A 27,061-nucleotide genomic window follows, 5' to 3' on the forward strand; every position below is an offset into this window, starting at 1 on the left:
ACAAAGTTAAAAGAAAAAATATAGAGGACAACCCTATGTGTCTATGGTAACCCCACATAGCTCCCACCCATTACAAACATAGTCAAATTTGGAATCATAGACATGGCCAAGGTGCTACCAATTGAAAATTAGTGCGCTTCATACTCAGCTTATAACTATGTAAATAATTGTTTTGATTGGCTCAAATATGGGCCTTGCCACCCAATTAATTTCATAGCAATCATCATTTTGCTTACGTTTTGCACTGATTGGGATTTGTTTTCTTGCAATCTATGGGAAGTATGCCATTATTTAGGCCTCGATATGGACTAGGATAACCTCTATAAAGTGCTTCTTTTCATTTTGAGCCACATCATAGTTTATAGGACAAAAACTCAACGTAATTTTAATTTACCTGCTGGAATGACCACTATGTAAATTAAAAATAGAACAACTTTAGAGTCAATTTTTAGTCACACTATTTGACAAAAAATCTAATACTTTTTTATATGGTATGTACTGCAGAGTATCCATGTGAATATATACTTCTCCAATTTTGAAGTATATGAGTTTTATAGAGGAAGAATAATCACTCGTACATTTTTAAATTATTGAAGAACTTTGAAGAATTTTTTAAAAAAATCTCTTAACTCTTTTTCTCAAAAGTCTTGAACAAGAAAAGACACAAAAGTAGACAATAAATCACTTCCTTTCCTTCAATACTCCTTAATCCTTCTTAATTAGCCTTCACATTCTCTGTTTTGGTTGTTAACATCACATAAAAGATATTGACCATGCAGGTGGAAGGTTTTATCAATCTTTATATCTTTATCTTTATAACTCTAAAACGTAGAAAGTGATGAGCAACCTAATAAAGGACTGGACCAAAACAAGCTGGTATACGTTTTTTTTTTTGTCAGTTAGCATTTTAAAATGGATAGGTGAAGTGTTCGAGGTTCGAACTTCAACTCTGCATATAAAATGCAATATTCCTATCAACCAAGCTAAATTCACAAGGATGTTGGTATATGGCTTTTAATGCACACTTCATGAGTTATTTCTTGGTGTTTAATTTCACTATGATATATAGTCAATAAGTGTACTACATATATATTTATAGAACATGACAGCAAGAGGACTCTCATATATTATTATGTCTTTCATATTCATACTTTTTCAAGATGGGATAATAATGTGGCAAATGGAAGATGTTTTAATTAGGTGGTTTTTCTTTCTTCTACTTCAATTTTTTTTCTCTGCTTTTTGTTGAAATCTTATCTTTTTGTGCTTTAATAAGTTGAATCATAAATGAAAATAGAAATAAACGTGTGGGGTTAGTCCAAAAGGATTATAGATAGACCGGTCTACACGGAATGTGGACCTTAAATTACCACCATAGTAGCTTCAATTCATGAACTACGTCATACATATCTTTCATACAGTTTTTTTTTTCTCAAATCGGATTCACTTCAGTTATTTTTGGCTGCATTCACACATAAAAAGCGTAGTTAAGTAATTTATATGTGAGATGATCAGTAAACCTAGAGAGTACTTGTGTATGTGATGCAAGTGAACGCGTAGGAAAAAGTTGTATCTAGGGTGAGTTCTTCGTTCAGTCGTCAACCCTATTTATGTTTCTACGACGGCCCAAGAACACGCTCATTCTTCAAAAGTTATAAGGTTTTAGGTTAAGATGTGGTGTCCAACTCACTTGTATAATTACTCTGAATTCAATGTAGATGATCTCCGACTGCTCCTTCATGACCCGACAATTTGTTTATTAATATTTGTGAAATGAGACACACTCATTGTAGCATGAAAGAAGTAGTAATTTTCGTACTTTTTCAAAAACAAAGTAATACATGATTTTGTGCACAACATTCTTTATTGAAAAGGCATTGATGTAATATTGAATCTCATGCATGGTTCACAATTTTGTGGAGATCTCTTTCTTCCCTAGTCATTTATCTATTATTTTTTCTCCTTCTATTAGCTGCCACCTTTCCGTTCCTTATTTAATGAATTTGACATGGTGGTGTGTCGCATATACCACTTATATCAGTTTATATAACAATTTAAAACTTGCATATTTTTTAGAAAATCAATTTAAACACTTGCATATTTTTAATTTAAAACAAGCTCATAATGATATTAACTTCAAAAATTGTGCCAACCCAAAACATCAAGCTATAAATTTTTAATTTATATTGACTTTTTCTTCCAAGATGGGAACAAGTACTTTGTTCCTTCATGCCATTTTATCCGTGTTTATGTTGTGATGAAATATTCCAACAAATTTCCACTCAATATTCACTTGGTAGCTAGCTCCACCTTTATTAGTTAGGCTTGTAGCACTTAATTACTCACTCTTAATTTGTTATGGCCCACGCCTAATTAACCTACTCCCAGGCATTTCCACAATTATCAAGTGCATCATCGTGCTATAGTCAATTTTTTATTTTTATTTTATAAATTAAGAGCATCCATATATCAAGGTAAGGATAGATTTTCCTATCATTCTCCGTCCTCCACATGTAGCTTATATTATTATTAAAAACAGAAAAATAAAATAATTACAGGAGGGACTAGGTCTTACCCTAAAGAAATAAACGTAGAACAATGAAGTATTCAAACTCCTATTTAATCCTAAAAGAAAAAATAGAGTCCCTAATAATTTAAGGCGAATGAATCGACCGTCAACACGGAACGATCCACATACACATTACTCCCTGCAGCAAGCAACAAGTGATGATGGCTTTTTCAAGCTAAACCGTCCGAAATCATGAAATGATAGATATTGAGATAGACCCGGCAAAAAGGAGACCTCAGTAACCACCAACGAATAACCAAAGCTTGTTAAAGCAACACAGAGCCAATTGAGAGCCAGATTAAGGGATGGTCAGTCAACGGAACCGAGCCCACAGGACTTACAAGGAAACCTGTGACTACTATCATCAACACGGAGTATCTACTACCTAGCCCTTTCAAGCAAATCAGGTAGATATTAGGTTTTCATGTGTCGAGCTCGCTCGTAGCTTCAAAACAATACAAAGGAGTGAATCGAATGCCAACACAAAAACGATCCAGTGAACAACATCGGCAACAATGGCGACCTCTCTTTCCAAGTCCAGGACAACAGTGAACAAAATTAAACGCCAAAAACCACTGTGTGTATAATGAACAAACATGAATTGTGAAAATCAATCATGAGATTTTGCATAGTTTGCAACACTCATAAAATTAGGAACCGATCAAAACATAGATCTGAAGATGGTGATTCACCCATCAATAGAGTTTTGAAGCCACTGTTTTGCACCGATCAAAGCTCGAGCAACCAATTCTGTTCGTGAAACCCACGTCAATTCTTCTAATGTCCCAAACAGAAACCCATGTCGTGTGACAAATGAGCAACACGATCCAGAAAGTGGTGGTTCCGTTGAAACCATCTCAAAAGGTGAGATGCAGATCCAGTCGATTAGCCAGCGAACAACCGGCCGGACGATCTGGACAGAGGGTGGTGCGGGTGACTATCGCCGACGGTCGCACCACCCAAGGTCGGAGCTACATCTTCAAGGAAGCAGCTAAGAGAGTAGGAGAAAGGGCGGCGAGTGGAGAAACTTTTTCATGCAACTTGAGGATTACTAATTTAATTTATGTATATGCCGCATTCTAAAATCGACTATGCATCTTTAAAACATACTATTTTAAATACGTCATCCGTCCCAAAATATAAGAATTTATTGACCATTGCATGTATGCCAATACAAAATTTTGATTACAAATATATCTTTAATTGTCTATTAGTAAAAATTATAAAAATTTGATATTTTAAAAATATTCATCGAAACAAATCAAACAAGATCTTAGTATGTGATGATAATATTTACACTTATATACTTTTAGAAAAATATGGTCAAAAAACACATATAAATAGTATATTTAGTCAAAGTAAATCTTATAAAATGAGATGGAGGGAGTAGTCAAATGTAATAAGATTTTTTATAACGTGTGCATTTCACTTTTTAAATATTTTTATATCATTTAATGTTAAATTCTCAATTTTAGATATCATAACATATATCCTTAGAATACATATTAACATAATCCTTCCTTTGTTTTTCGAGTTTGTAGAGAATGTAGCAAGTATCATTAAAATTTATAAACACAACTCTGATGTTCTAGAAACTCAAAAGATCTAACAAAATTAATATTATTAGTTGAGTAATTAGATCACAATGGTAAACTACACCGTTAATTTAACTACTACCATATACCATATGTTAAACAAATATATATGTGTGGTTCAGTTTCCTTTGTTTAAACTTTAAACTATGGATTTGGATACTAAGGATACACTGATTAGAATTAATTAACTATTGGTTAAGATGAAAATAAAGATGATGTGACAAAGGCATCTGTTTTTGGTTTAGTCCCACTACATAAAATAATTGATAATCCAATAATGTGCAATTGTGGAATCCAAATGAATTAATTAGCTTACTAGAGCATGAAATATAATTGTACTATTCCACATGTTGTGCGTTTAACTCCCACCACAAATTTTATCTCTTTTGGATAGCTACACAAATGTAACTTTATTTATAATTGTTAAATGGAATGCAATTTTATTTTTTTTTGGATATATTGTAGCGTTTTGAATTAGTGTCATCATCTCATAAGTCATAATTTTTTTATATTCAAAAAGGGTTCATTTGGTGCAATATCCCAGTTGAGGATATATGTGTCCGCTGTTTGTTTTAATAAATGATTTTAGGTGAAAGAATATGCGTGATTAACAAAACCTCTTGAAGAAGTATACTCTATGATTATGGTAGCTTGTGTTACATGCATTCATACATAAAAGGAAAAATTGACATGCCTATACGTGTTCATCTTTTTTTTTTGTCTTAATAAGAAAATAATAGCAAAGTGAACTAATTAAAAAAAAAAAATCGACATCGATCGTTATTAGTATCCTAATCATCAACGATTAGGAAAGCTGTAAAGCATGCATGTGTTATTGGACACTTGCCATTTCCAGATTGCTTTCAAGTTTAATTTTTGAGTGAAATTAATTTGACTTTTTTTTATAAATGTTTTAGTCAGATTAGTTTCTCTTCTATTTTTTATCGACTATCAACTATAAACTATCAACTATAAACTAATTTTACCAAACAAAACTTAATTTTAAAAAATATTAAGTAGAATTTCAATGATCCATGATGTGGGCTGATAGAATTTAATTAAACATATAGTACCTATACATGTAACAAATATATTTCTATAATTAACCAAGTAATTAGGCTCAAGTGGTTAATGAACTTAATTAAAAATCAGATTGTTTAGAAGAATCCGAGTTTCATTCTTTGGTGGGTCAATTTCTTGTTCAGACTTTACTTACCACACGATCAAATTCTAAATATTGAGATCTCTTTCTTTATTCTATAGGTTTTTTCTTTTGGTTATAGATAGTATATAGTTCCGGATAACATTCACGATTTAACAAATAGTCAGATACTAGTATTGTAAAAAGAGGACAAACATTCTAGTAAGAAATTTGACATATACGTGTAGTTCACTTAATCATGATTTTAATAATGTTAATAAGTGGGATTTGGTTTGGATTTGTTTATTTATTATGAAATCAAAATCTATTCTCAGCGCATTTGTTTCATTGTCTTGTAATCTTATTCTTACTGACTAACAAGAATAATCTTGGTGGGAGGTGAGTAAGTAACTAAATAAATAAAAATAAGTGAATGTGTGGATCCTACACATAAAATAAAAACATTATAAATTATGACGTGTCTAAGAAATGTGGTGTTTCTATATGGGAAATGAATATCGTACTAGTAGACCTATTTGTCCTTGGCGTGTACGTTGGGTGGTGGAAGGTGACGACTGAGAGCATGGGGCCCTAACTTTAAACATTGTTTGGGCCTTTGGGGCCCATTTACATTTTCAGTTGTTTCACTGACTACCTTCTTTTTTTTCTTTTTTTTTTACTTCCTTTCTTGCTCAGACAAAGGATAAGGTTTGGAATTTTGGAGTCTCCAACTTTACTATATCCTTATTATTCTCTTTTATTATTATATACAAATAATCAAATATACACAACATGCTTTTAATTTAGTGCTTGCGAATTGTGGAAGCTACAAACATGCCAGATTGCTGCTAGGTGGTGCTAATATATCATTAATCATTTTAATTAAATATAAATATGAAGAGAAAACTAGCTAGGTGGTGCAAAATATTGTTGCACAAGTAAATAATAAAGCATAGTACAAGTGGAGTAGAGTGCAAGGGGCGCACTTCAATATTAATTATTGGAAAAAGTTAAAATGACCATAATGGTACATGTTAATGATTCAAAAAAAAATATTTTATCATAATTTATCGATCTAATTATTTTTGAAACTTTATCACAAATTTAAGAATATATTTGGACTCTTAACATACATGTTACATGGACCCTTAATTATTTGAGATATTTATTTACTTTACTAGTATTTGGCTACAATACAAAGAGTCTTTGTCGCCAAGCATTTAAGGGCGTGTGGTGCTCCTTGTGAAGGACCTTTCATCAGACTCATAATTCTTTGCACTATTTGGAATGAATGAATGCATCTAACTAATTGACTTTAAATGTACTGTACTCTTGCATAACATAGGCCTAGTGTTCTCTAAATATTAAATAAATGAATGAATGACTGAAAAGGAAATCATCACAATGCCAGGTTTTAGTTATGTTATGGATATATATGGATTATGGATATGAATCATTAACTCTAGTTGGTTCCACATATTTCTTCTATGACAAAATAGTAGTAGTATATACTTACTCACTCTAATCATTTTTATAAGAAATAAAAATAATTAATTTTTCAGTTATTTTTATAAGAAATTTTAACAAATTTTCAAATATATGAGAAATTTTAACAAAATTTCAAATATAATATGTTTAATTTTACTCGTAATCTTATTTATATAAAAGATAATATAAAATAATTATTTTTTGACGCAATATAAAATAATTATTTAAAATATATTATTTTCGTCAATTTATAAGTGTATTAAATACAAATAACTATTTGCAATATATTTTTTTATCTTGATAATTTATGTGTTTTATTTCATATAAAAAAAGACTAAAGGAGTACATATATAAAATAAAGTAGACAAATACTACCAATTGTTTTAAAAATGCTATTAAAAAATACAAAAATAATATTTAAATATTTAAAATGAAATTATCCTTTAAATATAAGAGAGAGTTTGTTTTCTATATTCATAGAATGTTGAATGTATTTGGTCTATTTTTTACTCCAAATACATCAATCATTTTATGTATCTAAAAAGTTAATTTTTTCTTATATTAAGGACCGGAGGAAATATTTTAAATTAGAAAATGGTGTAGACGCAGTATAAACTAATTTTACATTGTTATTCAATATCAACATTCCACCTCACTACACCTACTTCAATTGTATGACATGGATAGATGATTGATTCTTATTGGATGTCAGTGTAAAACTAATTTAAACTGAAATAATATATCCATTAAACTCATTTTAAATACATAATTTTTAAAATAACTTTTTTATATTTAGTTTCTTAATATTTACTTTTAACACACACTCGTAAGTAGTACTCGATCTCTTCGGTCCTAAATATAAAAAACAAAAGTTATTTTTTAGATTCATTGAACAACTAATGTATTTGATTTATAATATTGATCAAATAGACTAGTTGTTTAATAAACTTAAAAAAAAAATAACATATTTTTAAACGGTGCTCTGAACACTAGTTAAACATATCAAAAATAAATAAAAAAATGTATTGAATGCACAATTTTCAAGATGAGATTTTCTTATTTATATGCTTAACTAGTGTCATTGGGCCACTGTTTTGCATTTTTCTTATTTTAATTATTTCATAAATAATAAAATGTTACTGTATCTGAATGCGACTATATCGTGAAGTGACATGAAAGTCTTGCTCTCAATAAAATATGTCAACAATGGCCAGGTCATTTCATTTCATTTGATAGATAGTACTGCTAACTAATTAAGCCAGCTTGCTCAAGTTTCATACCTACGCAACAAGTATACAAAGCACAATCCCGAAAATTCAGAAGGCTCATTAATGAAGACAGAATTGGATGAGCATATCTACTTGTAGACAAAGAAAACACACATGACACATCAGTCACAAACCCACAATTCCAAATATTTTATTTAAATTCATCACAGTACTGTACATAGTCTCCCTTTGGGCTAGATTCTTACATGACGATGAAATTTTGAAAACACTGTAATTTTTCAATAAATGCTTATAAATCTTAGGTAACAACAAATCACTTAGCTTGTCCAATTCACATTATTCAAACATGCATACATTTCTTCTGATTAAATTCTATGGACTAATTAAAGGGGCCGCAAAAATTATTTATATACTATATTTATACATATGTTATCATACACGTGTGGGTGTATTTTGTTTTCTTTATTAAAAAATAAACTCCATCATTAATACTATATTTAAAAATATTTGACAACTTAGGATAGAAATACTAATACCTATTAAAAAAAAAAACAATGCCAAAATATTTCCGTCTTAAACAAACAAAATATAGCTAACTAAAAAAAGAAGAACTCTAATCATTGCAATTTCCAAGCGTAGGCCATAAACTCATCTTATTTTTGTATGTGTTTTAAATCATCAACTTTTTGAAGAAAAAAAAAATGAAACGTTTTCCACCATCTTTCCACCCACTTCATTGATTAAATTAATCATAGACATTATGATATATTCTCCTTCTCTTCACTAAGCTACAAAATATATTAAAGAATGGGAAGAAGTTAAAGATGCCGTGAGAAATAAGTATACCATGGACGCTAGCTCCGTCACGGCATGCATGCACTTTCGCGTATGAATATTATGATGAATTTTATCAAATCAAACGGTTGTGACGGAATCTATGTTTGTAGTGTTGAGTAGAATACATATATGTGAGTTATATGATCTTGATTGTGCTCATCAGGTGGTCTACACAGAATGGACCCCAAACTAAATATGATGTCACATGGTCCTATGTTACATTTTATATATATATTTTGTATTTTATTAAAACAAACAAAGATATCATGGGAACAAAAGTAAGAGGATCGGGGCATCCAAAGTGGCATCATATTTATTTATTTATTTATTATTTATTTTGTTATAATAAATATGAAGTAGGAGTGCACATTTTTGTTTAATTTAATGGTGAATGGTGACTAATTTTTATCGAGGAACGTGTGAAACATACATGATGAATTCTTTTTCTCTCAACTAATTTTCTTATTAAAGAGTATGAGATCAATTTTTTTTTCTTGCTTAAAAGGTACAAATCTATTATGATCAATAGATCTAATTTATTGATGGTAAATTTGCATCATTTTTTTTAATGACAAAACATATATAAAAAGAGAGAAATGATATAGCAATCAGAGTCCACAAAAAAGAGTACAAGAAGTATTAAGAAAAAATACAATGAAACTAAATATAGAAAACTCCTAAAGTGTCTTTGGATTAGACTGACAGCCACAATTCTCAAAGCAGCAGACGACCAAAAAAAGAGAGAAAGAGCATAGATAAAGAAAAGAAGGCAAAATACAAGCTCATATCGCACTAAAACTACTGGTCCTCAGAATCTTCACCACACACACAACTCTAATGATTCCAACACAAAATAGGTTTCACCTCTCACTATAAAAAGAGTGGTGGCTTGCATCATATTTAAATGGTATATATAATAAGAATTATTATAGAATATATGTTTTAAAGAATCCCAATCCCAAGCATTCTAGGGGGGAATCTCTTTTTTGATATTATTATTATTCCAGCTAAAATACTTAATTGTAGAGGAACAAATCAGATGATTAGCAAGTTGGTATCTCTTATCCGGATTGTAATTATATTGAATTTACAATTAAGATATGAAACTAAGATACACAGCCACCCGGGCATTTTAGCTTTGTGCTTATTGAAAAATACATCATAACTTTTATGGATTCCATTAATCCAATCTCATGAATCATGCATGCATTTCGTTTATTAATTTAAAATGAGAATGTGGCCACACAGTTACAACAACTTCTTCACTAACCATTGGAGCAATAATGTGAATATAAGTTTTTTATTTTATAGATAGACTAAGGAACTTCATATTTTAAGTAAAGGGATTGGAGTTGGAAGTTCGATCATGAGATTTGACTTAATAGTTTCAACATTTTTTATCAGCTAAACTAATTATTCTAATTTTGGGTACTTAATAATTTGTTTTTTTACTTTTCATTTTTGAAAAAAAAAAAAAAAATTGCTTAACAAAAGAAATTAAAGGGGAATTTTTTTGGACAAAATAGAAAGGGAACTCCGTTGCTGTAATTTTAGAACAAGAACTTATATATCTAAAGATTAAGGATATTGTAACAGTAAAGGCCACCAAAATCAGTAGATACTTTGAGTTTGCTTGTTACCAAACATGTAAGAGGATCATATTCCCTAATCTCTCGTCTTCCTTTCAGAAATGATTTTGATATGACCCGTACAAAAATTAAATAAAATTAAAAAAGACTTGAGTGCGCATCCCTCGAGCTTAATCCTATCCAAAATAAAGAAAACCAAAAATTAAACAAAGTCCTAAATTAAGCAAAATTACAAACTTCTCAAAGCCTTAGACCCCACTGACCCCACAACTTCTATTCATAAAAATGACAACATAAACCACCTATCTTCCCTTCTCTCACACACAAACCATAATCCAATCAACTCTACCTCACTCACTCAAGTAATTAATAAGTTTGGAAAAAGCTAAAATGTGCTCTACATATTAGTGATTTAAAAAAGAAAATATTTTATTATAATTAATACATTTATTTTACTTTTTAAATTTGATCATAAATTAATTACAATTTAAGAGAATGTTTCTACTTTTGAATTCTTAATATGTGCCCTTATGACATATGTTAGCAAACTCAATAAATTTTACTTATCTCTATCATTTAAATTCTTGGTCAGGAAGTTCTATATCGAATATGAATTAACTGAAAGATGAGTTTGTAAGTAAGAGATAGTTATCATTTTCAAAGTCAATTTTATAATGTTGAGTTAGACTTGCTTCTAATTCTAAAATTACATTAGAGTTTTTTTAAGATCCGTTGAGTCACTCAGCATTTATATCCACGCATCAAGCCCAATGGTACAAGACATGAGAGTGCGTGTTAAGAAATCTCACATTGGATGTGAGTTAGCCTGAAGATAAGTTTATAAGTAAGAGGTAATCATTATCTTACAAGCGAGTTTTGTAAGATTGAATTAGACCTAACTCTAAATTCTAAGATTGAATAGTGCTGAGTGTGAAGGGTTGTATGTTTAGGAGTATCATATCGAATGTGAGTTGGTCTAAACATAAATTTATAAGTAAGAGATAATCTTCACTATACAAATGGACTTTGTAATGTTTAGTTTTGTTCAACTCTCGATTCTAAGATTATTATATTATATTATTTGAAAAACATTTTGTAAATATAATTCAGTTACTACATATTATATAATTATAAGAAGTTAAGTTCTGAATTTAAATTTCTTATTTCTTCATATTTTAATGGTGTGTTTGGTTGGATGAAAATAAAGAAAAAAAAATAAAGAAAATACGAAAACCGATAAATGAATTTGGACTAACTTTAGTCCAAATTCATTAATCTATTTTTCGTATTTTTTTTTCCTAATTATTAATCTACTTTAACATATGAAAACAAAATTAGAGTTAAAGAAAGTAAAACCATAACCTAAAAATAATGAAAACCCATTTGCTAAATCTCTCTATAAATACCTTTCCACCCCATTACCCACTTTCACAACCCAATCTTCTTTTCCAAATCATCTCTCTAATTATTTTTCTCATCTCCTCCTTAACAAACTCTCCCCTGTTTTTTTCTCTGTTCTACACAAAAACAAACAAACAAACAAAAAATGGCCGCATACAGAGAACCCATGAGTGTACACGAAAGAGCACCAATCTCATCACAAACACCACACTCACCATGGCATTCACCAGTTCCTTACTTATTTGGTGGTTTAGCAGCCATGTTAGGACTAATAGCTTTTGCTCTGTTAATCCTTGCATGTTCTTATTGGAAACTTTCAGGTTATCTTGAAGGTAACAATGAATCTGAAAGAGACCTTGAAGCTGGACAAGGAAACAACGAAACAGATCAGAAACCACAAAAACCATATGAAGAAAAAATCTTGGTGATTATGGCTGGACAAAATAAACCAACATTCTTAGCCACACCAAGCATGTCTTCTTCAAGTGCAAGTACTAGTAGATCTTCTTCTTTTGGTGATAACACTAGTACATGTACTTGTGACCAGAATCATAAATCCATGGAAACTATCAATGATGGTGATGGTGATGATTCAACCGTGAAAAGGGAAAGCGGTGGTGAAAATCATGTAAGAACAACAGAGAGTACTGTAGCAGCAACAAGAACAACAACAGAAACATCTTCAGAGCAGAACGTTTGAAAGACAAAGCTGGTGACAGTGGTGTTTTTTTGACGGTTTGTTTTAGGTGTCTCGATCCATTGCATGTTCTGTTATTGGGTTTAGAATTTTAGATCCTTCTTTTTTAATGAACATGTTCAATTTTCATTTTCATTTTCAATACCCACAAAGTACAACTGTACATTATTTCGGGAATGTAAATTTGTTGAGGTGGAATGGAAGGTTTGCTAGTTCTATTTTTTATATTATATTTTTCCGTCTATTTTTTTTCCTCCATATATGAAAAACTAACACAAATACCGAACATGATAATGATATGTTGGCATCATTTTTGTTGAACACTAGTTAAAAACCCGTGCGTGCGCACGGGACGCGCCTTCGGCGCGTTATATTGTGTCGGGGCGTTAGGTCGTAAGGGGTCTTCACGCGCCTTCGGCGCGTTAAGAAGTTGGTTTCAACGAAGTTAATTTTATAAATGAAAAGAATTAGTTGATTTAAATTGTTGTGCTATAATTTATTGACACAACGAACAATTTAATTATTTTATTAAAAAGTGTATCAGTGAAACAAAAATTCAAAATATTTTTGCTTTACTTATGATCATGTTAAAAATAATATTTGTCTGCAATAATACTTAGAAGAATAAAGATTAACAAAATAATTTCATAAAACAATTTGTCTTGTATAATCGATAATAGAAATTTGCATATTAGTTATTTTTTAAAAAAAAACTTCAATTTGTCTTGTATATAATATTTATTTTTTGAAAAAGAATTAATATCATATTTCATCTCTTAAGTTTATTTGAGTTTTCAATTTGGTCTTTTACGTTTAAAATATTTCAAGTTAGTCATTTTAATCAAATGTCTATTAAAATCATCCACGTGGCTAATTGATTTGACTATCTACATTTTCAAGTTTTTTTTATCGGTGGATAACTCTCCATTGTAAGTGCAATAGGCGATTTGTATCGTTTAAACACATTGCAATCACTATTTTAATTATATAAATTTTATTTAGTAACAAACATTGCATTTTGGAGCTTTGCCCTGTTTTTGTACAAAAAAAAACAAACATTGCATTTAAAATAGTTTGGACTAATCGATTGACTATCAACATTTTCAAGAGTTTTGATTGGTGGATAACTCTCCTATGTAAGTGCAATTGATTTATTTCGAATACATACATTGTTCAATCACTATTTTAATTGTATAAATTTTATATAATTAAAACTTTAGTTTCAATGTGTATTTGAAGATCGTAAAACTTTGCTGTTCTTTCTGGCACACCTTGTGTTAGCAGGGCTCTCTTTTGGTGTATAATTTAAAATTCATATAATATTCGATTTTGCAAGTATATTTATATAATTGTAAATATTTTAGGAATTAATATAGTCAATAATTCTTTTTAAAAAAACCATCTAGTTTAAAAAGACAAATTTGGTTATCTCCCCGTGTATAGCAGTAATTTTAAATTTTTATCTGCGATAACTTGTTTCGTCACATTAGTTTGAATCATAAATAGTCCAATGTGAATTAGTAGTATTTAGCTTGTCCAATGTATAATAGTTATTTTAAAACCATTATCAATTTGTCCTATATATAACAGTAATTTAAAAATTGGTAAGAGGTATATTTTATCTAGTGTATATATATATTACTTAATTTAAAATTTTATTAGCTTCTCCCATGTATGAGAATTATTTGACAATTTTTATCAGCAATAATTTGTCTCATGTGTAATAGTTAGTCTAAAATTTGTTTCAGTAACAACCTATCACGTGTATCATAGTGTTTTTAAAATTTTATCAACGACAATTTGTCCCGTGTATAGTAGTGATAATAAAATTTTAATTATTTTAATTAGTTTATATAATCGATAATAGAAATTTGCATATTAGTTATTTTTTTTAAAAAAAACCTCAATTTGTCTTGTATATAATATTTATTTTTTGAAAAAGAATTAATATCATATTTCATCTCTTAAGTTTATTTGAGTTTTCAATTTGGTCTTTTACGTTTAAAATATTTCAAGTTAGTCATTTTAATCAAATGTCTATTAAAATCATCCACGTGGCTAATAGATTTGACTAACTACATTTTCAAGTTTTTTTTATCGGTGGATAACTCTCTATTGTAAGTGCAATAGGCGATTTGTATCGTTTTTAAACACATTGCAATCACTATTTTAATTATATAAATTTTATTTAGTAACAAACATTGCATTTTGGAGCTTTGCCCTGTTTTTATACAAAAAAAAAAAACATTGCATTTAAAATAGTTTGGACTGATCGATTGACTATCAACATTTTCAAGAGTTTTGATTGGTGGATAACTCTCCTATGTAAGTGCAATTGATTTATTTCGAATACATACATTGTTCAATCACTATTTTAATTGTATAAATTTTATATAATTGAAATTTTAGTTTCAATGTGTATTTGAAGATCGTAAAACTTTGTTGTTCTTTCTGGCACACCTTGTGTTAGCAGGGCTCTCTTTTGGTGTATAATTAAAAATTCATATAATATTCGATTTTGCAAGTATATTTATATAATTGTAAATATTTTAGGAATTAATATAGTCAATAATTCTTTTTAAAAAAACCATCTAGTTTAAAAAGACAAATTTGGTTATCTCCCCGTGTATAGCAGTAATTTTAAATTTTTATCTGCGATAACTTGTTTCGTCACATTAGTTTGAATCATAAATAGTCCAATGTGAATTAGTAGTATTTAGCTTGTCCAATGCATAATAGTTATTTTAAAACCATTATCAATTTGTCCTATATATAACAATAATTTAAAAATTGGTAAGAGGTATATTTTATCTAGTATATATATTACTTAATTTAAAATTTTATTAGCTTCTCCCATGTATGAGAATTATTTGACAATTTTTATCAGCAATAATTTGTCTCATGTGTAATAGTTAGTCTAAAATTTGTTTCAGTAACAACCTATCACGTGTAGTGTTTTTAAAATTTTATCAACGACAATTTGTCCCGTGTATAGTAGTGATAATAAAATTCTAATTATTTTAATTAGTTTATATAATCGATAATAGAAATTTGCATATTAGTTATTTTTTTAAAAAAAAACCTCAATTTGTCTTGTATATAATATTTATTTTTTGAAAAAGAATTAATATCATATTTCATCTCTTAAGTTTATTTTAGTTTTCAATTTGGTCTTTTACGTTTAAAATATTTCAAGTTAGTCATTTTAATCAAATGTCTATTAAAATCATCCACGTGGCTAATAGATTTGACTAACTACATTTTCAAGAGTTTTGATTGGTGGATAACTCTCCTATGTAAGTGCAATTGATTTATTTCGAATACATACATTGTTCAATCACTATTTAAATTATATAAATTTTATATAATTAAAACTTTAGTTTCAATGTGTATTTGAAGATTGTAAAACTTAGCAGGCTCTCTTTTGGTGTGAATATATTTCAGTTTTGCTTGTTCAAAAAAAAATTATATAAATTTTATTTAGTGAAAAACATTGCATTTAAAATAGTTTGGACTGATCGATTGTCTATCTTCATTTTCAAGTGTTTTGATCGGTGGATAACTCTGCCGTATAAGTGCAATTGATTTATATCGTTGACACACAATATTGCAATCACTATTTTAATTGTATAATTTTTTTTAACACAATTTATATAAATTTTATTTAGTTATAACATTGCATTTAAAATATGGCTTAATTAGTTAATTGGTCCCTTAAAGACATTTTAGGTTTCATATTGGTCCCTTAAAGAAAAAAAAGTTCGTTTTGGTCCCTTAACTATATGACCGTTAGTCATAATAGTCCTTCCCGTTAAGTTATTTTAATCTGAACCGTTTGATCTTTTTGTTAAAAAAGTAACAATAGGATTTGCATGTCTACTGAATATAATGGTGAACCATCATTAGATGAATATTTCTCTTGTTCTTCATCTTCTTCTCTCTCTTGTTCTTCATCTTCATCAAACTTCAACCCAAAAAAAAAACCAATAAACCAAACCGGATCCAATAAACCCCAATAAGATCCCCTTTAACTCGTTCATCTCCGGCGACTCAATTCCTTAAACTCAGAAAACTCAATTTCTTAAACTCGAAAACTCTTCTTTTCATCGTAGCATTCTCCGACAACTTCCATGGGTGTTGTTGTCTCTGAGTTTGAACAGTATAAACACCAAGTGAAATCAAATAGTTTTTGTTTATGAAAAATGGGTTCTTTTTATTTCTATCATGCTTCCTTAATCATTAATCTAGCGCAAAAAAGCCTTCATCTTCTTCACTGTTACAATAATTTGACTGCTGTAATGAACAATTAAAAATTGAAATTGGGTTTATATAATTTCTTTGCAAAAAAAAGAAGAAGTTGAAATTGGGTGTTATTTTTTTTGGATCTGAGAAATCAACTTGTTGAAGTTAAAACAAAGTAAGTGTAAAATGACATCTATGATGATGATGATGTTTTTTTTTTTGGACGCATGATGATGATGATGTTAGGGAAGAAGATGAAGAAATTGAGAAGAAAATTAAGTGGATAATGGTGCACTGATAGATATAGTGGATATTCATAATTTAATGACTATTTTTTTTCAATAAGATCCAACGGCTTAAATTAAAAGAATTATTGAGATTCATGGTGGACCACATGCGATGTTGGTCCACCTAATACATTTGGTGTTAAAAACTAACGGAAAGGACCATTTTGTCTAACGGTCATATAATTAAGGGACCAATCCGGACCTTTTTTTCTTTAAGGGACCATTATGAAACCTAAAATGTCTTTAAGGGACCAATTAACTAATTATGCCTTAAAATATTTTATGAACTGGTCGATTGGCTATCCGTATTTTCAAGTGTTTTGATTAGTGAAAAATTATCTTATATAAGTGTAATCAATTTATATCATTGAAACACATTGTTGCATCATAATATAATAATATTTAATACAAAACATAGTTACAATGTCAAAATATATGGTTAACTCTAAACTATTACTTCAACCACTTAGTTATATATATATATATATATTGATAAGACTAAAGTTGTAAGATTTGAGGACTTTTTAAAGTCTATGAAGTTACTATTAGCTAGCTTCTACTTGTATGTTTCCAACACATATATATACTTGTAAGTTTGTATGATTTGATTGAAGCCCAATATTTTACAATTCCTCTACCACTCTTTCTCAATAATCGGTGTAGCAGTACCACCAAGCTCAACAAAATTGACTTTTTCAACTCCATACCCTGCAGAAGTTAAAATGAGTTGTATTGATGTCACTTAATTGAATTAAAACAACAAATAAGTGCAATAAAATATTTTAGTCCCTCAAGACTCAAGTGACTAACATAGTGCCGTTCAAAAAGAATAAGTGACTAACATAATAGTAGGAGTATTCTCTCTGGTCTTTTTGTGACGTCAATTCTCTCTAGTCTTATTTATAAGCAAAAGTTAAGAAAAAGTTTTGGCTTTAAATATATAAGTAAAAGTCACCATATTCAATCCTATTTAATGTTATTGTTCCAAAAATACCTCTCATTAATTACCAACATAGTGTAGCACAAGTGATAAATATTTGAGTCCCTTAACCATTTGATCCTGGGTTCGATCTCCGGCCGGTAATATTGAGAAGCATTTGTTGGGAGATTTCAACTCCTTAAATAGGTCTCAGTTATCTCGAAATGATTAGTCTCTTCAGTTGCGCGCAAAAAATACCTTTAGAAAAAAAAAAGTCTCATTAACTACATAGTCCAAGGGCGGACCCACAACGATGTCAGGGGTGCACTTGCACACCCTCAACTTTTTCAAATTTATACCAATATTTTCAGTTTTATTTAATTTGCACCCCCTCAACTTTTATGTTTTGCACCCATTGCACTCTCTTCTCTCCTCAACTTTACACATATACTCCTATATAGCTAAGCTTACACTTTCCAATGTCTGTTGCACTCTATTGAAAATTCAGTATGACACATTCCTATGGCTGAGCATCACGCATGTGAGGAAGAACACTTTATATTATTTAATTAATGCATTTAATTTAATTATAATAATTGAAATACAAAATATTATGCTAAATGGCATATGTAATGTAATGTAGGTATAGAAATTGTGGGCTGAACTCCAGAGTAAAACGATCATTTGGGGAATTTGTGGTACATAATAATAATATATTTTTTGTGTTTTAAAATATAAGTAAAAATATATCAATAAAAATTAATATATGTGGTCTAAATTTACACAAAATATATTAATTTTTTTCATTAATTTTCACTTATATTTTAAAATAGATGGAGTATGTATTTGTTTTTCGCTTTTTAAGGGGGTATGTATTTAAAATCAATGAAAAGTAAAGGATATTTTATAAAGTTGTAGAATTTTTAAGTGGTAAATAATAATAAAATTATAATGTTCTAATTATAGTTGCAAAAAAATTCAAAAATTGAAACAATATTGAACCAACAATAGCGATCATTTGTGGAGCCAAAAGTATTTCAGAGGATCAATTGTAAATGTTTTTAAATAATGAAATAATGAATTTTTTCCAACGTATATTTTTAAATAATAGTATTTTTAAATATTGAATAAAGAATTTAAAGGAAAAGTGTAAACTTTAAAAGGGCATAGACATTGAAAGTAAAAATAGAACAATAAAATTTTATGGCAATATCAGTTTGTCCTCTACAATTATTAGCCAAGGAATAAATAGATAAAATTATTAAACTCCTTATAATATGAGAGGAAGGGAGTAAGTATTTTTATAACATTATTAAATTGGTTGTAAATAGGTTACTTATCAATATCAATAGAGTTGGAAATAAGTTATACCGAGTTAGGCTTTGTTAGGCTTGAGTCTAACCTATTAAAAAATTAAAGGTCCGAGTCTGACATTTTGAAATTCTGATGTGACTTACATCCCAATTTCGCAGTGTTATGAATAAACAGTGTATTGGAAAATCAAAATCAGATCATCTTTGTTCCTGTGTATGAGAATTAATTAAAAAAATTTATCAACAATTGTGATGTAAAAATGTAAAATACTAAACCTTATTGGGTTGATATGATGGTATTGACTTGGGACCTGGGAGTGTGCTCTTTCTTAAGATCTTGGGTTTAATTTTCTCTGGTGCTAATTTAGGTGAGCTATTTAGTTTTTTTTAAAAAAATAATTGAACGACAATAACTTTTTCTTCATGTATAATAGTTAATTTAAATATTTTTTATCAGCAAAAACAACTTAATTTCCGTATCATTTAAAATTTTCATCGCCAACAACTTATTTCCCATACATAATAGTTAGTTAAATTTTTTATAAATAATAATTTGTTTCTTGTTTACAATAGTTAATTAAATTTTGTCATGAGAAAAAAATATTCTGTATATAATAATTAATTTAAAATTTTTATCGGCGAGTTCTAATCAAATAATATAATACTCTCTAATCACTTTTTAAATGTACTAAAAAAACTAAATTTGTTTATAATAGTGACCGGAATGAGTAATTGATATCATCAATTTGAGAAATGTATGATACTCCCTTCGGTATTCTTTTTATTTTTACTTTCATCACCAGTTTAATCTGATTCAGAATTAATTCTAAAATCAAGTGATTTCAATTCTCTTCCGATCTTAGTTGCATAGATCCAACTATCAAAAGATCTTATAATAATAATAATAATAATAATTACTATTTCATTATAAAGTACTTTACTCTTACTGCATACTCCCTGCAAAAAAGCAAAGTTCCGATCAACTATCAAAAGAATAACAAAATATTTACTATTAGCTTTCTAGTACATATGGTTGCACGCAAAAGGTGAACTTATGCACAACTCAATAGTCACATCTTTACATACCACAACGTTTTTCATTTTTTATTTTTTTTTACCACTGGTTTAATCTAATTTGGAAGTCAGTTCTAACATAAAGTGGTTCCAGCCATCTCCCAATCGCAATTGCGAAGGATTGAACCATGAAATTTTTTCATTTTAAATAACTACATAGATAACTACATCATACTATTTGAAGGCTTGTACTAATGATGACATCAGCATATTAAAGAAGTTAAAAACAGTAATTTAAAAATTTGTAAGAGGTATATTTTGTCTAGTGTATATTAGTTAGTTTAAGTTTTTTTCAACTTCTTCCATTTATGAAGATTTTATCATCATCTTCCACGTATGAGAATTATATGTGAATTGTCTGATGTTCAAATCTGAATCCTACACATATAATGCAATGTTTTTACAAATTAAACTAAACTTATGAGATAATTATTTTAAAATTTATAGTATAACTAATATTTTACCCTTTAATTTTTATAAGAAAAAAATATACACTTAGCTAAATTGTACTAACATGTAAGATTTGGTTAAAAAAATATACCCTTTAATTTTTATTTAAGATTTGGTAGTCTTTGAGTGTGGAATCCGTCAACACACAAACCACCCCCTTTTTTTTAATATTTTTTATTAAAAAATGGAAATTAACTTAATTCAATTTTAGTTTGAAGTCCATGAGTTATTATTACATTGAAATCATTTCTTTCTCTTATTATTATTATTTTCTTGTCAAATCTTTGTCTCTCATCTCTGTAAATCAGTAAACCACACCACCACCACCCATTTTTTACTTTCTAAGCTTTTCATCCACAACTCAAACCCTAGCCGCCGGATCTGTAACATTTATGGGTCGGATTTGTAACATTGATCATGTAATTGTAAGCTCTTTATAGACCTTTTTATTTCAAGATCTTGACACCAATGTGTTCAATTTCTTCTCCCTTTCTATCATACATTCAACCGTCACTTTGTTGCTAGATCTTGATTACCATAGTCTATTTTTATAAAAATCATCACCATATGAATACTCTTCTCTTTCTCTACAAAACCGTCTATGAAAATTGTTATTTTTATAGTCCACTGTCCACCTTTGAACATGACACAACAACCACTAAACTCCTCTCTTGTTCCTTTACAAAACCCAACCAAAAAAATTAGAATCGGTCCACCTTTTTCCGGCAACCACCGCACCGGAATTTGCATCCACCGTGCCTGAAATCGCACCGCCGCCCTGCTGAGTTTGTATTCCAGTTATTTCATCTCTTTCTTTTAGTCATGATTTCTTCTCACCACTTCTATCATACATGTAAAACACAGGTAGAGATTTTAAAAATATATTTGTAGATCTGGAAAATATATATAACTATACCAAATGATTTTTTTTTTGGTTCAATAACAAATGATGTTTTGAATTTGGGTCTTAAAAATTGTTATTTATGATGATTTACTTTTTTTATAAAAAGATCATGATTTTTTTTTTCTTTTTGGTTAATAAGAAGATAAAAGTAATTTTTATGCCTACTATAAAAATAAAAACAAATCTTTTGCAAAAAAAAAGCCATAAATTTCTCAGCTATTTTCAACATCCATTTTTTTTTGATTTTGATAAGCAAAAAATAATTTCATTCTTGTCTCTTCTCTCTTAGCTTCCGGTTGCAATTCTCTCTCTCTCTCTCTCTCTCTCTCTCTTTATTTTTTTTGGACTAATCTCAATTTTTTAATTTTTTTTTACTAATCTCTATTTTTTATTAAAAAGTTTTTATTGTTTCTGTATACATAAATAATAGAAAGCCTTACCAAAAAATGAAAATGAAAAAAAATCAAACTTTTTATTGTTTCTGTGCATAGAAATAAAAAACAAAAAAACAAAATCAATTTTTTTGGAATAAAGTAAAGAAACCAATTAGTTGAGTTTAGATTTGAAAATACCCGTGCTAATGCAATACATGATTAAAACAATATATTAATACAAAATCAAAGTTTTTATTTGATTTTTGGAATATAGTAAAGAAACATTTACTTTTGGTTTTGAATAATAGATTATTCTCGTGCATATTTGGTCTTTAAACTTTCGTGGCTCTTTTATTCTATTTGATTCTAGATCTGTTAATTTTATTTGTTTATTTATTAAAATTGTTATCGTCTTTTTGTTCTTCTGCAACAATTTTTTTTCAAAAAAGTAGTTGTTTTTATTTTTTAGAACAGCAAATATAATATAAAGCTAAAAATTAATATGGAGCATCAATAAGTGTTAAGTAGTTGTTTTTACCTCTGTGTCTTGTTTTCTTCTCATTTTTGTTTGTATCTTTATGTATCCTGAAAGGAAAAAACATATTATTGCATTAATTAGTGAAAAATAAAATGATAACAGTGTTTTTAATAAGTATGTGGTGCTGCTGTTTTTTGTTTAATGAAAAAGAAATTAGTGAAGATTGATATTCATTTGCTTGACTTTTTATTTATTTTTGGAGAAGTACATCTTCTAAGCTCTTATTTATTTTCTGCAATAATTTTTTTTTTCAAAAATAATTGTTATTAGTTGTTTTTACTCTGTAGAATCATTTTGATGTAAAGGAAAGTTGAAGAAAAAATATGTTTCTTAAACATGATATAAAAGATAGAAAAAATAGATGAACAAAGAAAATGTTAGTTTTTCTAGGACATACCTTTGTGAAGATTTCATTTTCTTTTATTCTTCTTTGTCTGCAAAATGAGAAGAACAAACATTATGAGTATATTGAACATGAGAAGAACAAAAATATGCAGAAGAAAAGAAAAAATGAAAGAGAAGATAGAACATGAATATGAGTATATTGAGAGAGAGAAAACACAAAATTGATTATAAAGGGAGAAAAAGAGGGAGAATATGAAATTTGAAATTGAAATCTGCTAACATTGGACAGTGTGTAAATAGATTATGAAATACCAGATATAACCTTGTTTTTTGAAATTTATCATGCAACTTTTGAGTGGTAGAGAACTCCAATTTTGTGGGGTTATAAGGCAAAAAAACGGAAAAGGGTAATTTGGGGAGAGTTGCAAAAAAGCTATGAGGAGCATTGTGAAGTTTATGTGCCAAATATGACAAAAATATCCCCATAAAAAAAAATTGTAAAGCAACAACAAAAACACAAAAAGTAAGGTTTAGAGGGACAATAAAGTATTTTTGGTAGTATATTACTGTCTTGGATTAGTAGTTGATTGAAATGTATCGGACACACCTTCAATCGAAAGTGTTTGTGTGACATATTTTCACCTAAAACATGGGTGGAGATATATGGAAGGTTTGCTAGTCCTATTTTTTTATATTTTTTTTGTTTTTTTGAGATATATGAAACACCGACACAAAAACTAAACATGATACTGATATGTTGGCATCATTTTCATGTCAAACATTGAAATGTATCGAAAACGCGCGTCTTCGATCAGAAGTGTATGTTAGGTAGTTTTCCATTAATATGAGGGTTAATTTTGGAAAATTTGTGGAAGAAATTAAATTCCACAAGAAATAGATATATTTAGGAAATTTGTGAGACTTTTGTGAATTTTAGGAATTGAGTTTAGATGTGGAGAGTTGCCATTGTAATGAGAAGGTTACGTGTAACGCTATATGCAAAAGCAATGATAGGAAAAACTGTTTTATGTGTATGATGCGCCAAGAATACACACAACTGTTTCTCGTGGCACTTTACTAATTTGCTTCAAAACTTTGGTTAATTAACGATAATTCCTTTTATATTTATGCATTGCTCACATTAATTTTATTGATTTCTCTGTTTAGTGTTTACTATTCTGAATTTTGGGTATGAAAACAGCATCTGGGAATTCTGAGCGTGTTGTGTTTAATCTTCATTATTTGGATGTGTTAATGTTACAAGTCTAAAACATATTCACCCTGCTCTGTATATGATTCTGTTTTACTCTGTCCATGAATTCACACCTAGTTTAATTTTATCACCAACATTTACAATAATAATAATAACAATATTCTTGCGTAAAAAAAAAAAATAATAACAATATTCTACACATTCTTTTTTTCTTTATTCCTATTTTTATCTTTTCAAATAATAAATCAAGCATAAAATTGAGTTTAATTTGTATAAACGGTTGTGTAAAAAAAATTACACAGTCAGTAAATCACAATTAAATAAATGAATAAATTTAAAAATAGTTATGAATAGAGCTAAAAATGATCATAATTGATGTATGTAAATTAAATATTAAAATATTACTTACCCTAACTCTTTTTTTTTTTTTTTGTATTTTTTTTACGAACAATAAATTGGTCTAAATAATAAGTATCTTAGACAGTTAGATATCTTATAAGGGTTCGTTCCCTAAATTTTATATAGAGAAAATTCGATACAAGGGAGAGAATCTACCATTTATCTTCTAGGTTTTTCGGCAAAAATTAATCATCGCTGAACAAAAATTTTATTTTTATTTCTATTATAAATATAATGTACTATTGGTATGAATGTTTGGTGTTAAAATATACTGTAATCTTGTTCTGATTAGTCGTGTTTTTCTAGTTGATATTCTATGAAGCATTAAAGTGGTGGGGTAAGGAAGGATGAGGGTATTTTAATGTAATTTCGTAAGGTTAATGTATGTCGATAGTTTGTCTCCCTGAATCATACTGAACATTATGCAGAATATTTGGCATTGGTAGCATCATGTCGTAGTGGGAATTTGCTAGCAATGCCACAGCTAGCCCACAGAAACAGAAGGAGAGCCTTCTTATGGCTAAGAATTTATAATTTATATAGTTTTACATCCTTCAAATATTAGACATTTTTACCTTATATCACAATGTGGTATTCCATGTAAATTTATATATTAAATACTAACTAATATTTTGGTTAAATAATTTGATAAAGGGAAAAGATACATATATCAATGTATAATTTAAACATTAGTATATTTAATTAGTATTTATTAGCATAAGAGGCTAAGAGACAAATATACAAGATCGATGATGAATACAAGAAAAGTACTACTTATAAACACAATTTTTTTTTTCATCATAATTTCTAATACTTGTGTTTGTGTGTGTTAATTTTTTTAATACTTTGTAGTTTGATAAAAAAGAAGAAAGGAAATAAGGAAAGTGTAAAGAATCTTTGTGTTTTTTAAGCTTGAGTTGAGCCCATTGTTTTCCCTTCTTAAGCAAATCTAATGTTAGCCAAGTGTGTGTGGGCAATTGTTTGGCTTGTTTCCGTGAAAAGTAACGCAATAAGCAAAGAGTTTTTTAACATATTTTAAATGACATTATGGGAGTTGATAGTATTTTTTTTCCCAAATAATTCGTGAATGAAAGATAACAAGATGAAGATGAGTAGTCTTTTCTTCTTTGACTTGTGCTTCTATAAGTTTTTAATTACGTAATTCAACACAAAATGCGTCCTCTAAATTACTCCCTCCGTCCCAAAATATAAGGGAAAATTGGTCAACTAAAGTTGATGTATCTAGTCCAAATTTTTAACCAAATACATCAACTTTCTTTGACCAATTTTCCCTTATATTTTGGGACAAAGTAGTACGCACTGTACCTTTGTCAAAAAAAAAAAATTACTCACTGTACCGCACCATATATGCATTTATTCTGCGTGACATAAATTAATTTTTTTTAACTAAATAAATATAGTGTGTATTAATATTTTTTTGTCAAAAAGTAGGCATGGTTTGGTCCTGCTTTTTTTAAATAAAGCTAGAAATAATACCTTTAAAACTAAAATTAAATTTGTTTGGTAAATTAATCTCTTTTTTTTTTTTTTTGAAAAAAAGTTAAAAGTTGATTTTATTTTATTATAATAAGGTTAAAAGATATGTTTGATAATATTAGTATAATTTATTTTAAAATATAGAAGTTGTTTTTTTTTTCTTCTTACTAGAGCTTTTAAAAATTGTTGTTTGGTCTAGCTTATTACTTCTAAGGGAACAAAAGTTAGGCCAAACGGTACCTAAATATAAAAATTTCACTTTTTTATTTTTTACTACAAGTATCTGTCTCACTGGATCGCGTAATTTGGTTCGAGGGTTATAGTTCTGGCATTAAGTAGTTTCAAGCTTTCAACCCCCTCTCAATCGCAGCTGTGAAATCGAATCGTGATCATCTCTACTAAGTTCAACATCAATAACTACTAAACTAACTAACGATCGATAAATATAGAAGAAACTTAAAACATAATCTTTGCATCATATCCGGGTGTTTTGTAATGTGTATGCATCTCCCTCATTTCGGACTTATTTCAAGACACAACAAAACGTGAGGATGAGTTTTTCTCGTTGGCATCTTATTAACACACCTTCATTGGGGTTTTCATCTTTCAATCCACATACAAACACGCAATATGGCGGCATGCACATGTTTATCCGATCTAAAATAAAGTATTAGTAGTATTATTATTATTGTTTGTTTTGTTGTATGAGGTTTTGTTTTTTGGTATTTGTACGAGGTATTTTATAAAAATATAGAAAACTTCATAATAATTTAATTAAAAAAAAATTGAACAGTAAATATATTATTAATCAGGTTTCTGCATAAGACGAACAGAGACCAATAAAAGAGAAACTATATAATAGATGTGCCAAACTGTCAAAAAAAAATATAACAGATGTGCCAAATATATGCGGAATATCGAAAATAAACACTAAAACAAACACCTTCTAAACTAGGCTTA

General features: G+C 28.7%; 1 protein-coding gene and 1 long non-coding RNA gene across 2 annotated transcripts; one reads left to right on the top strand and one right to left on the bottom strand.

Annotated features, from left to right (window-relative positions):
* The first annotated feature begins 11,865 nt into the window (after positions 1-11,865).
* Positions 11,866-12,771, top strand: LOC123911094 (protein GLUTAMINE DUMPER 3). The gene has a single exon (XM_045962440.1). The coding sequence runs from the start codon at positions 11,995-11,997 to the stop codon at positions 12,547-12,549; it is 555 nt and encodes a 184-aa protein (XP_045818396.1). The 5' UTR covers positions 11,866-11,994; the 3' UTR covers positions 12,550-12,771.
* Positions 12,772-21,062: 8,291 nt separating this feature from the next.
* LOC123910845 lies at positions 21,063-24,196 on the bottom strand. The gene is made up of 3 exons (XR_006810321.1): positions 23,045-24,196; positions 22,648-22,694; positions 21,063-21,673 (listed from the first exon to the last, which is right to left on the bottom strand). It is a non-coding gene; the product is annotated as an uncharacterized LOC123910845 (long non-coding RNA).
* Positions 24,197-27,061: the final 2,865 nt, after the last annotated feature.

Source organism: Trifolium pratense, linkage group LG2 (assembly GCF_020283565.1).
Source record: "Trifolium pratense cultivar HEN17-A07 linkage group LG2, ARS_RC_1.1, whole genome shotgun sequence".
In the NCBI taxonomy this organism is placed as follows: Eukaryota; Viridiplantae; Streptophyta; class Magnoliopsida; order Fabales; family Fabaceae; genus Trifolium; species Trifolium pratense.

What these genes read in the sequence shown, in the direction of transcription:
- LOC123911094 (XM_045962440.1), top strand. Translation starts at nt 11,995, where the DNA reads ATGGCCGCATACAGAGAACCCATGAGTGTACACGAAAGAGCACCAATC.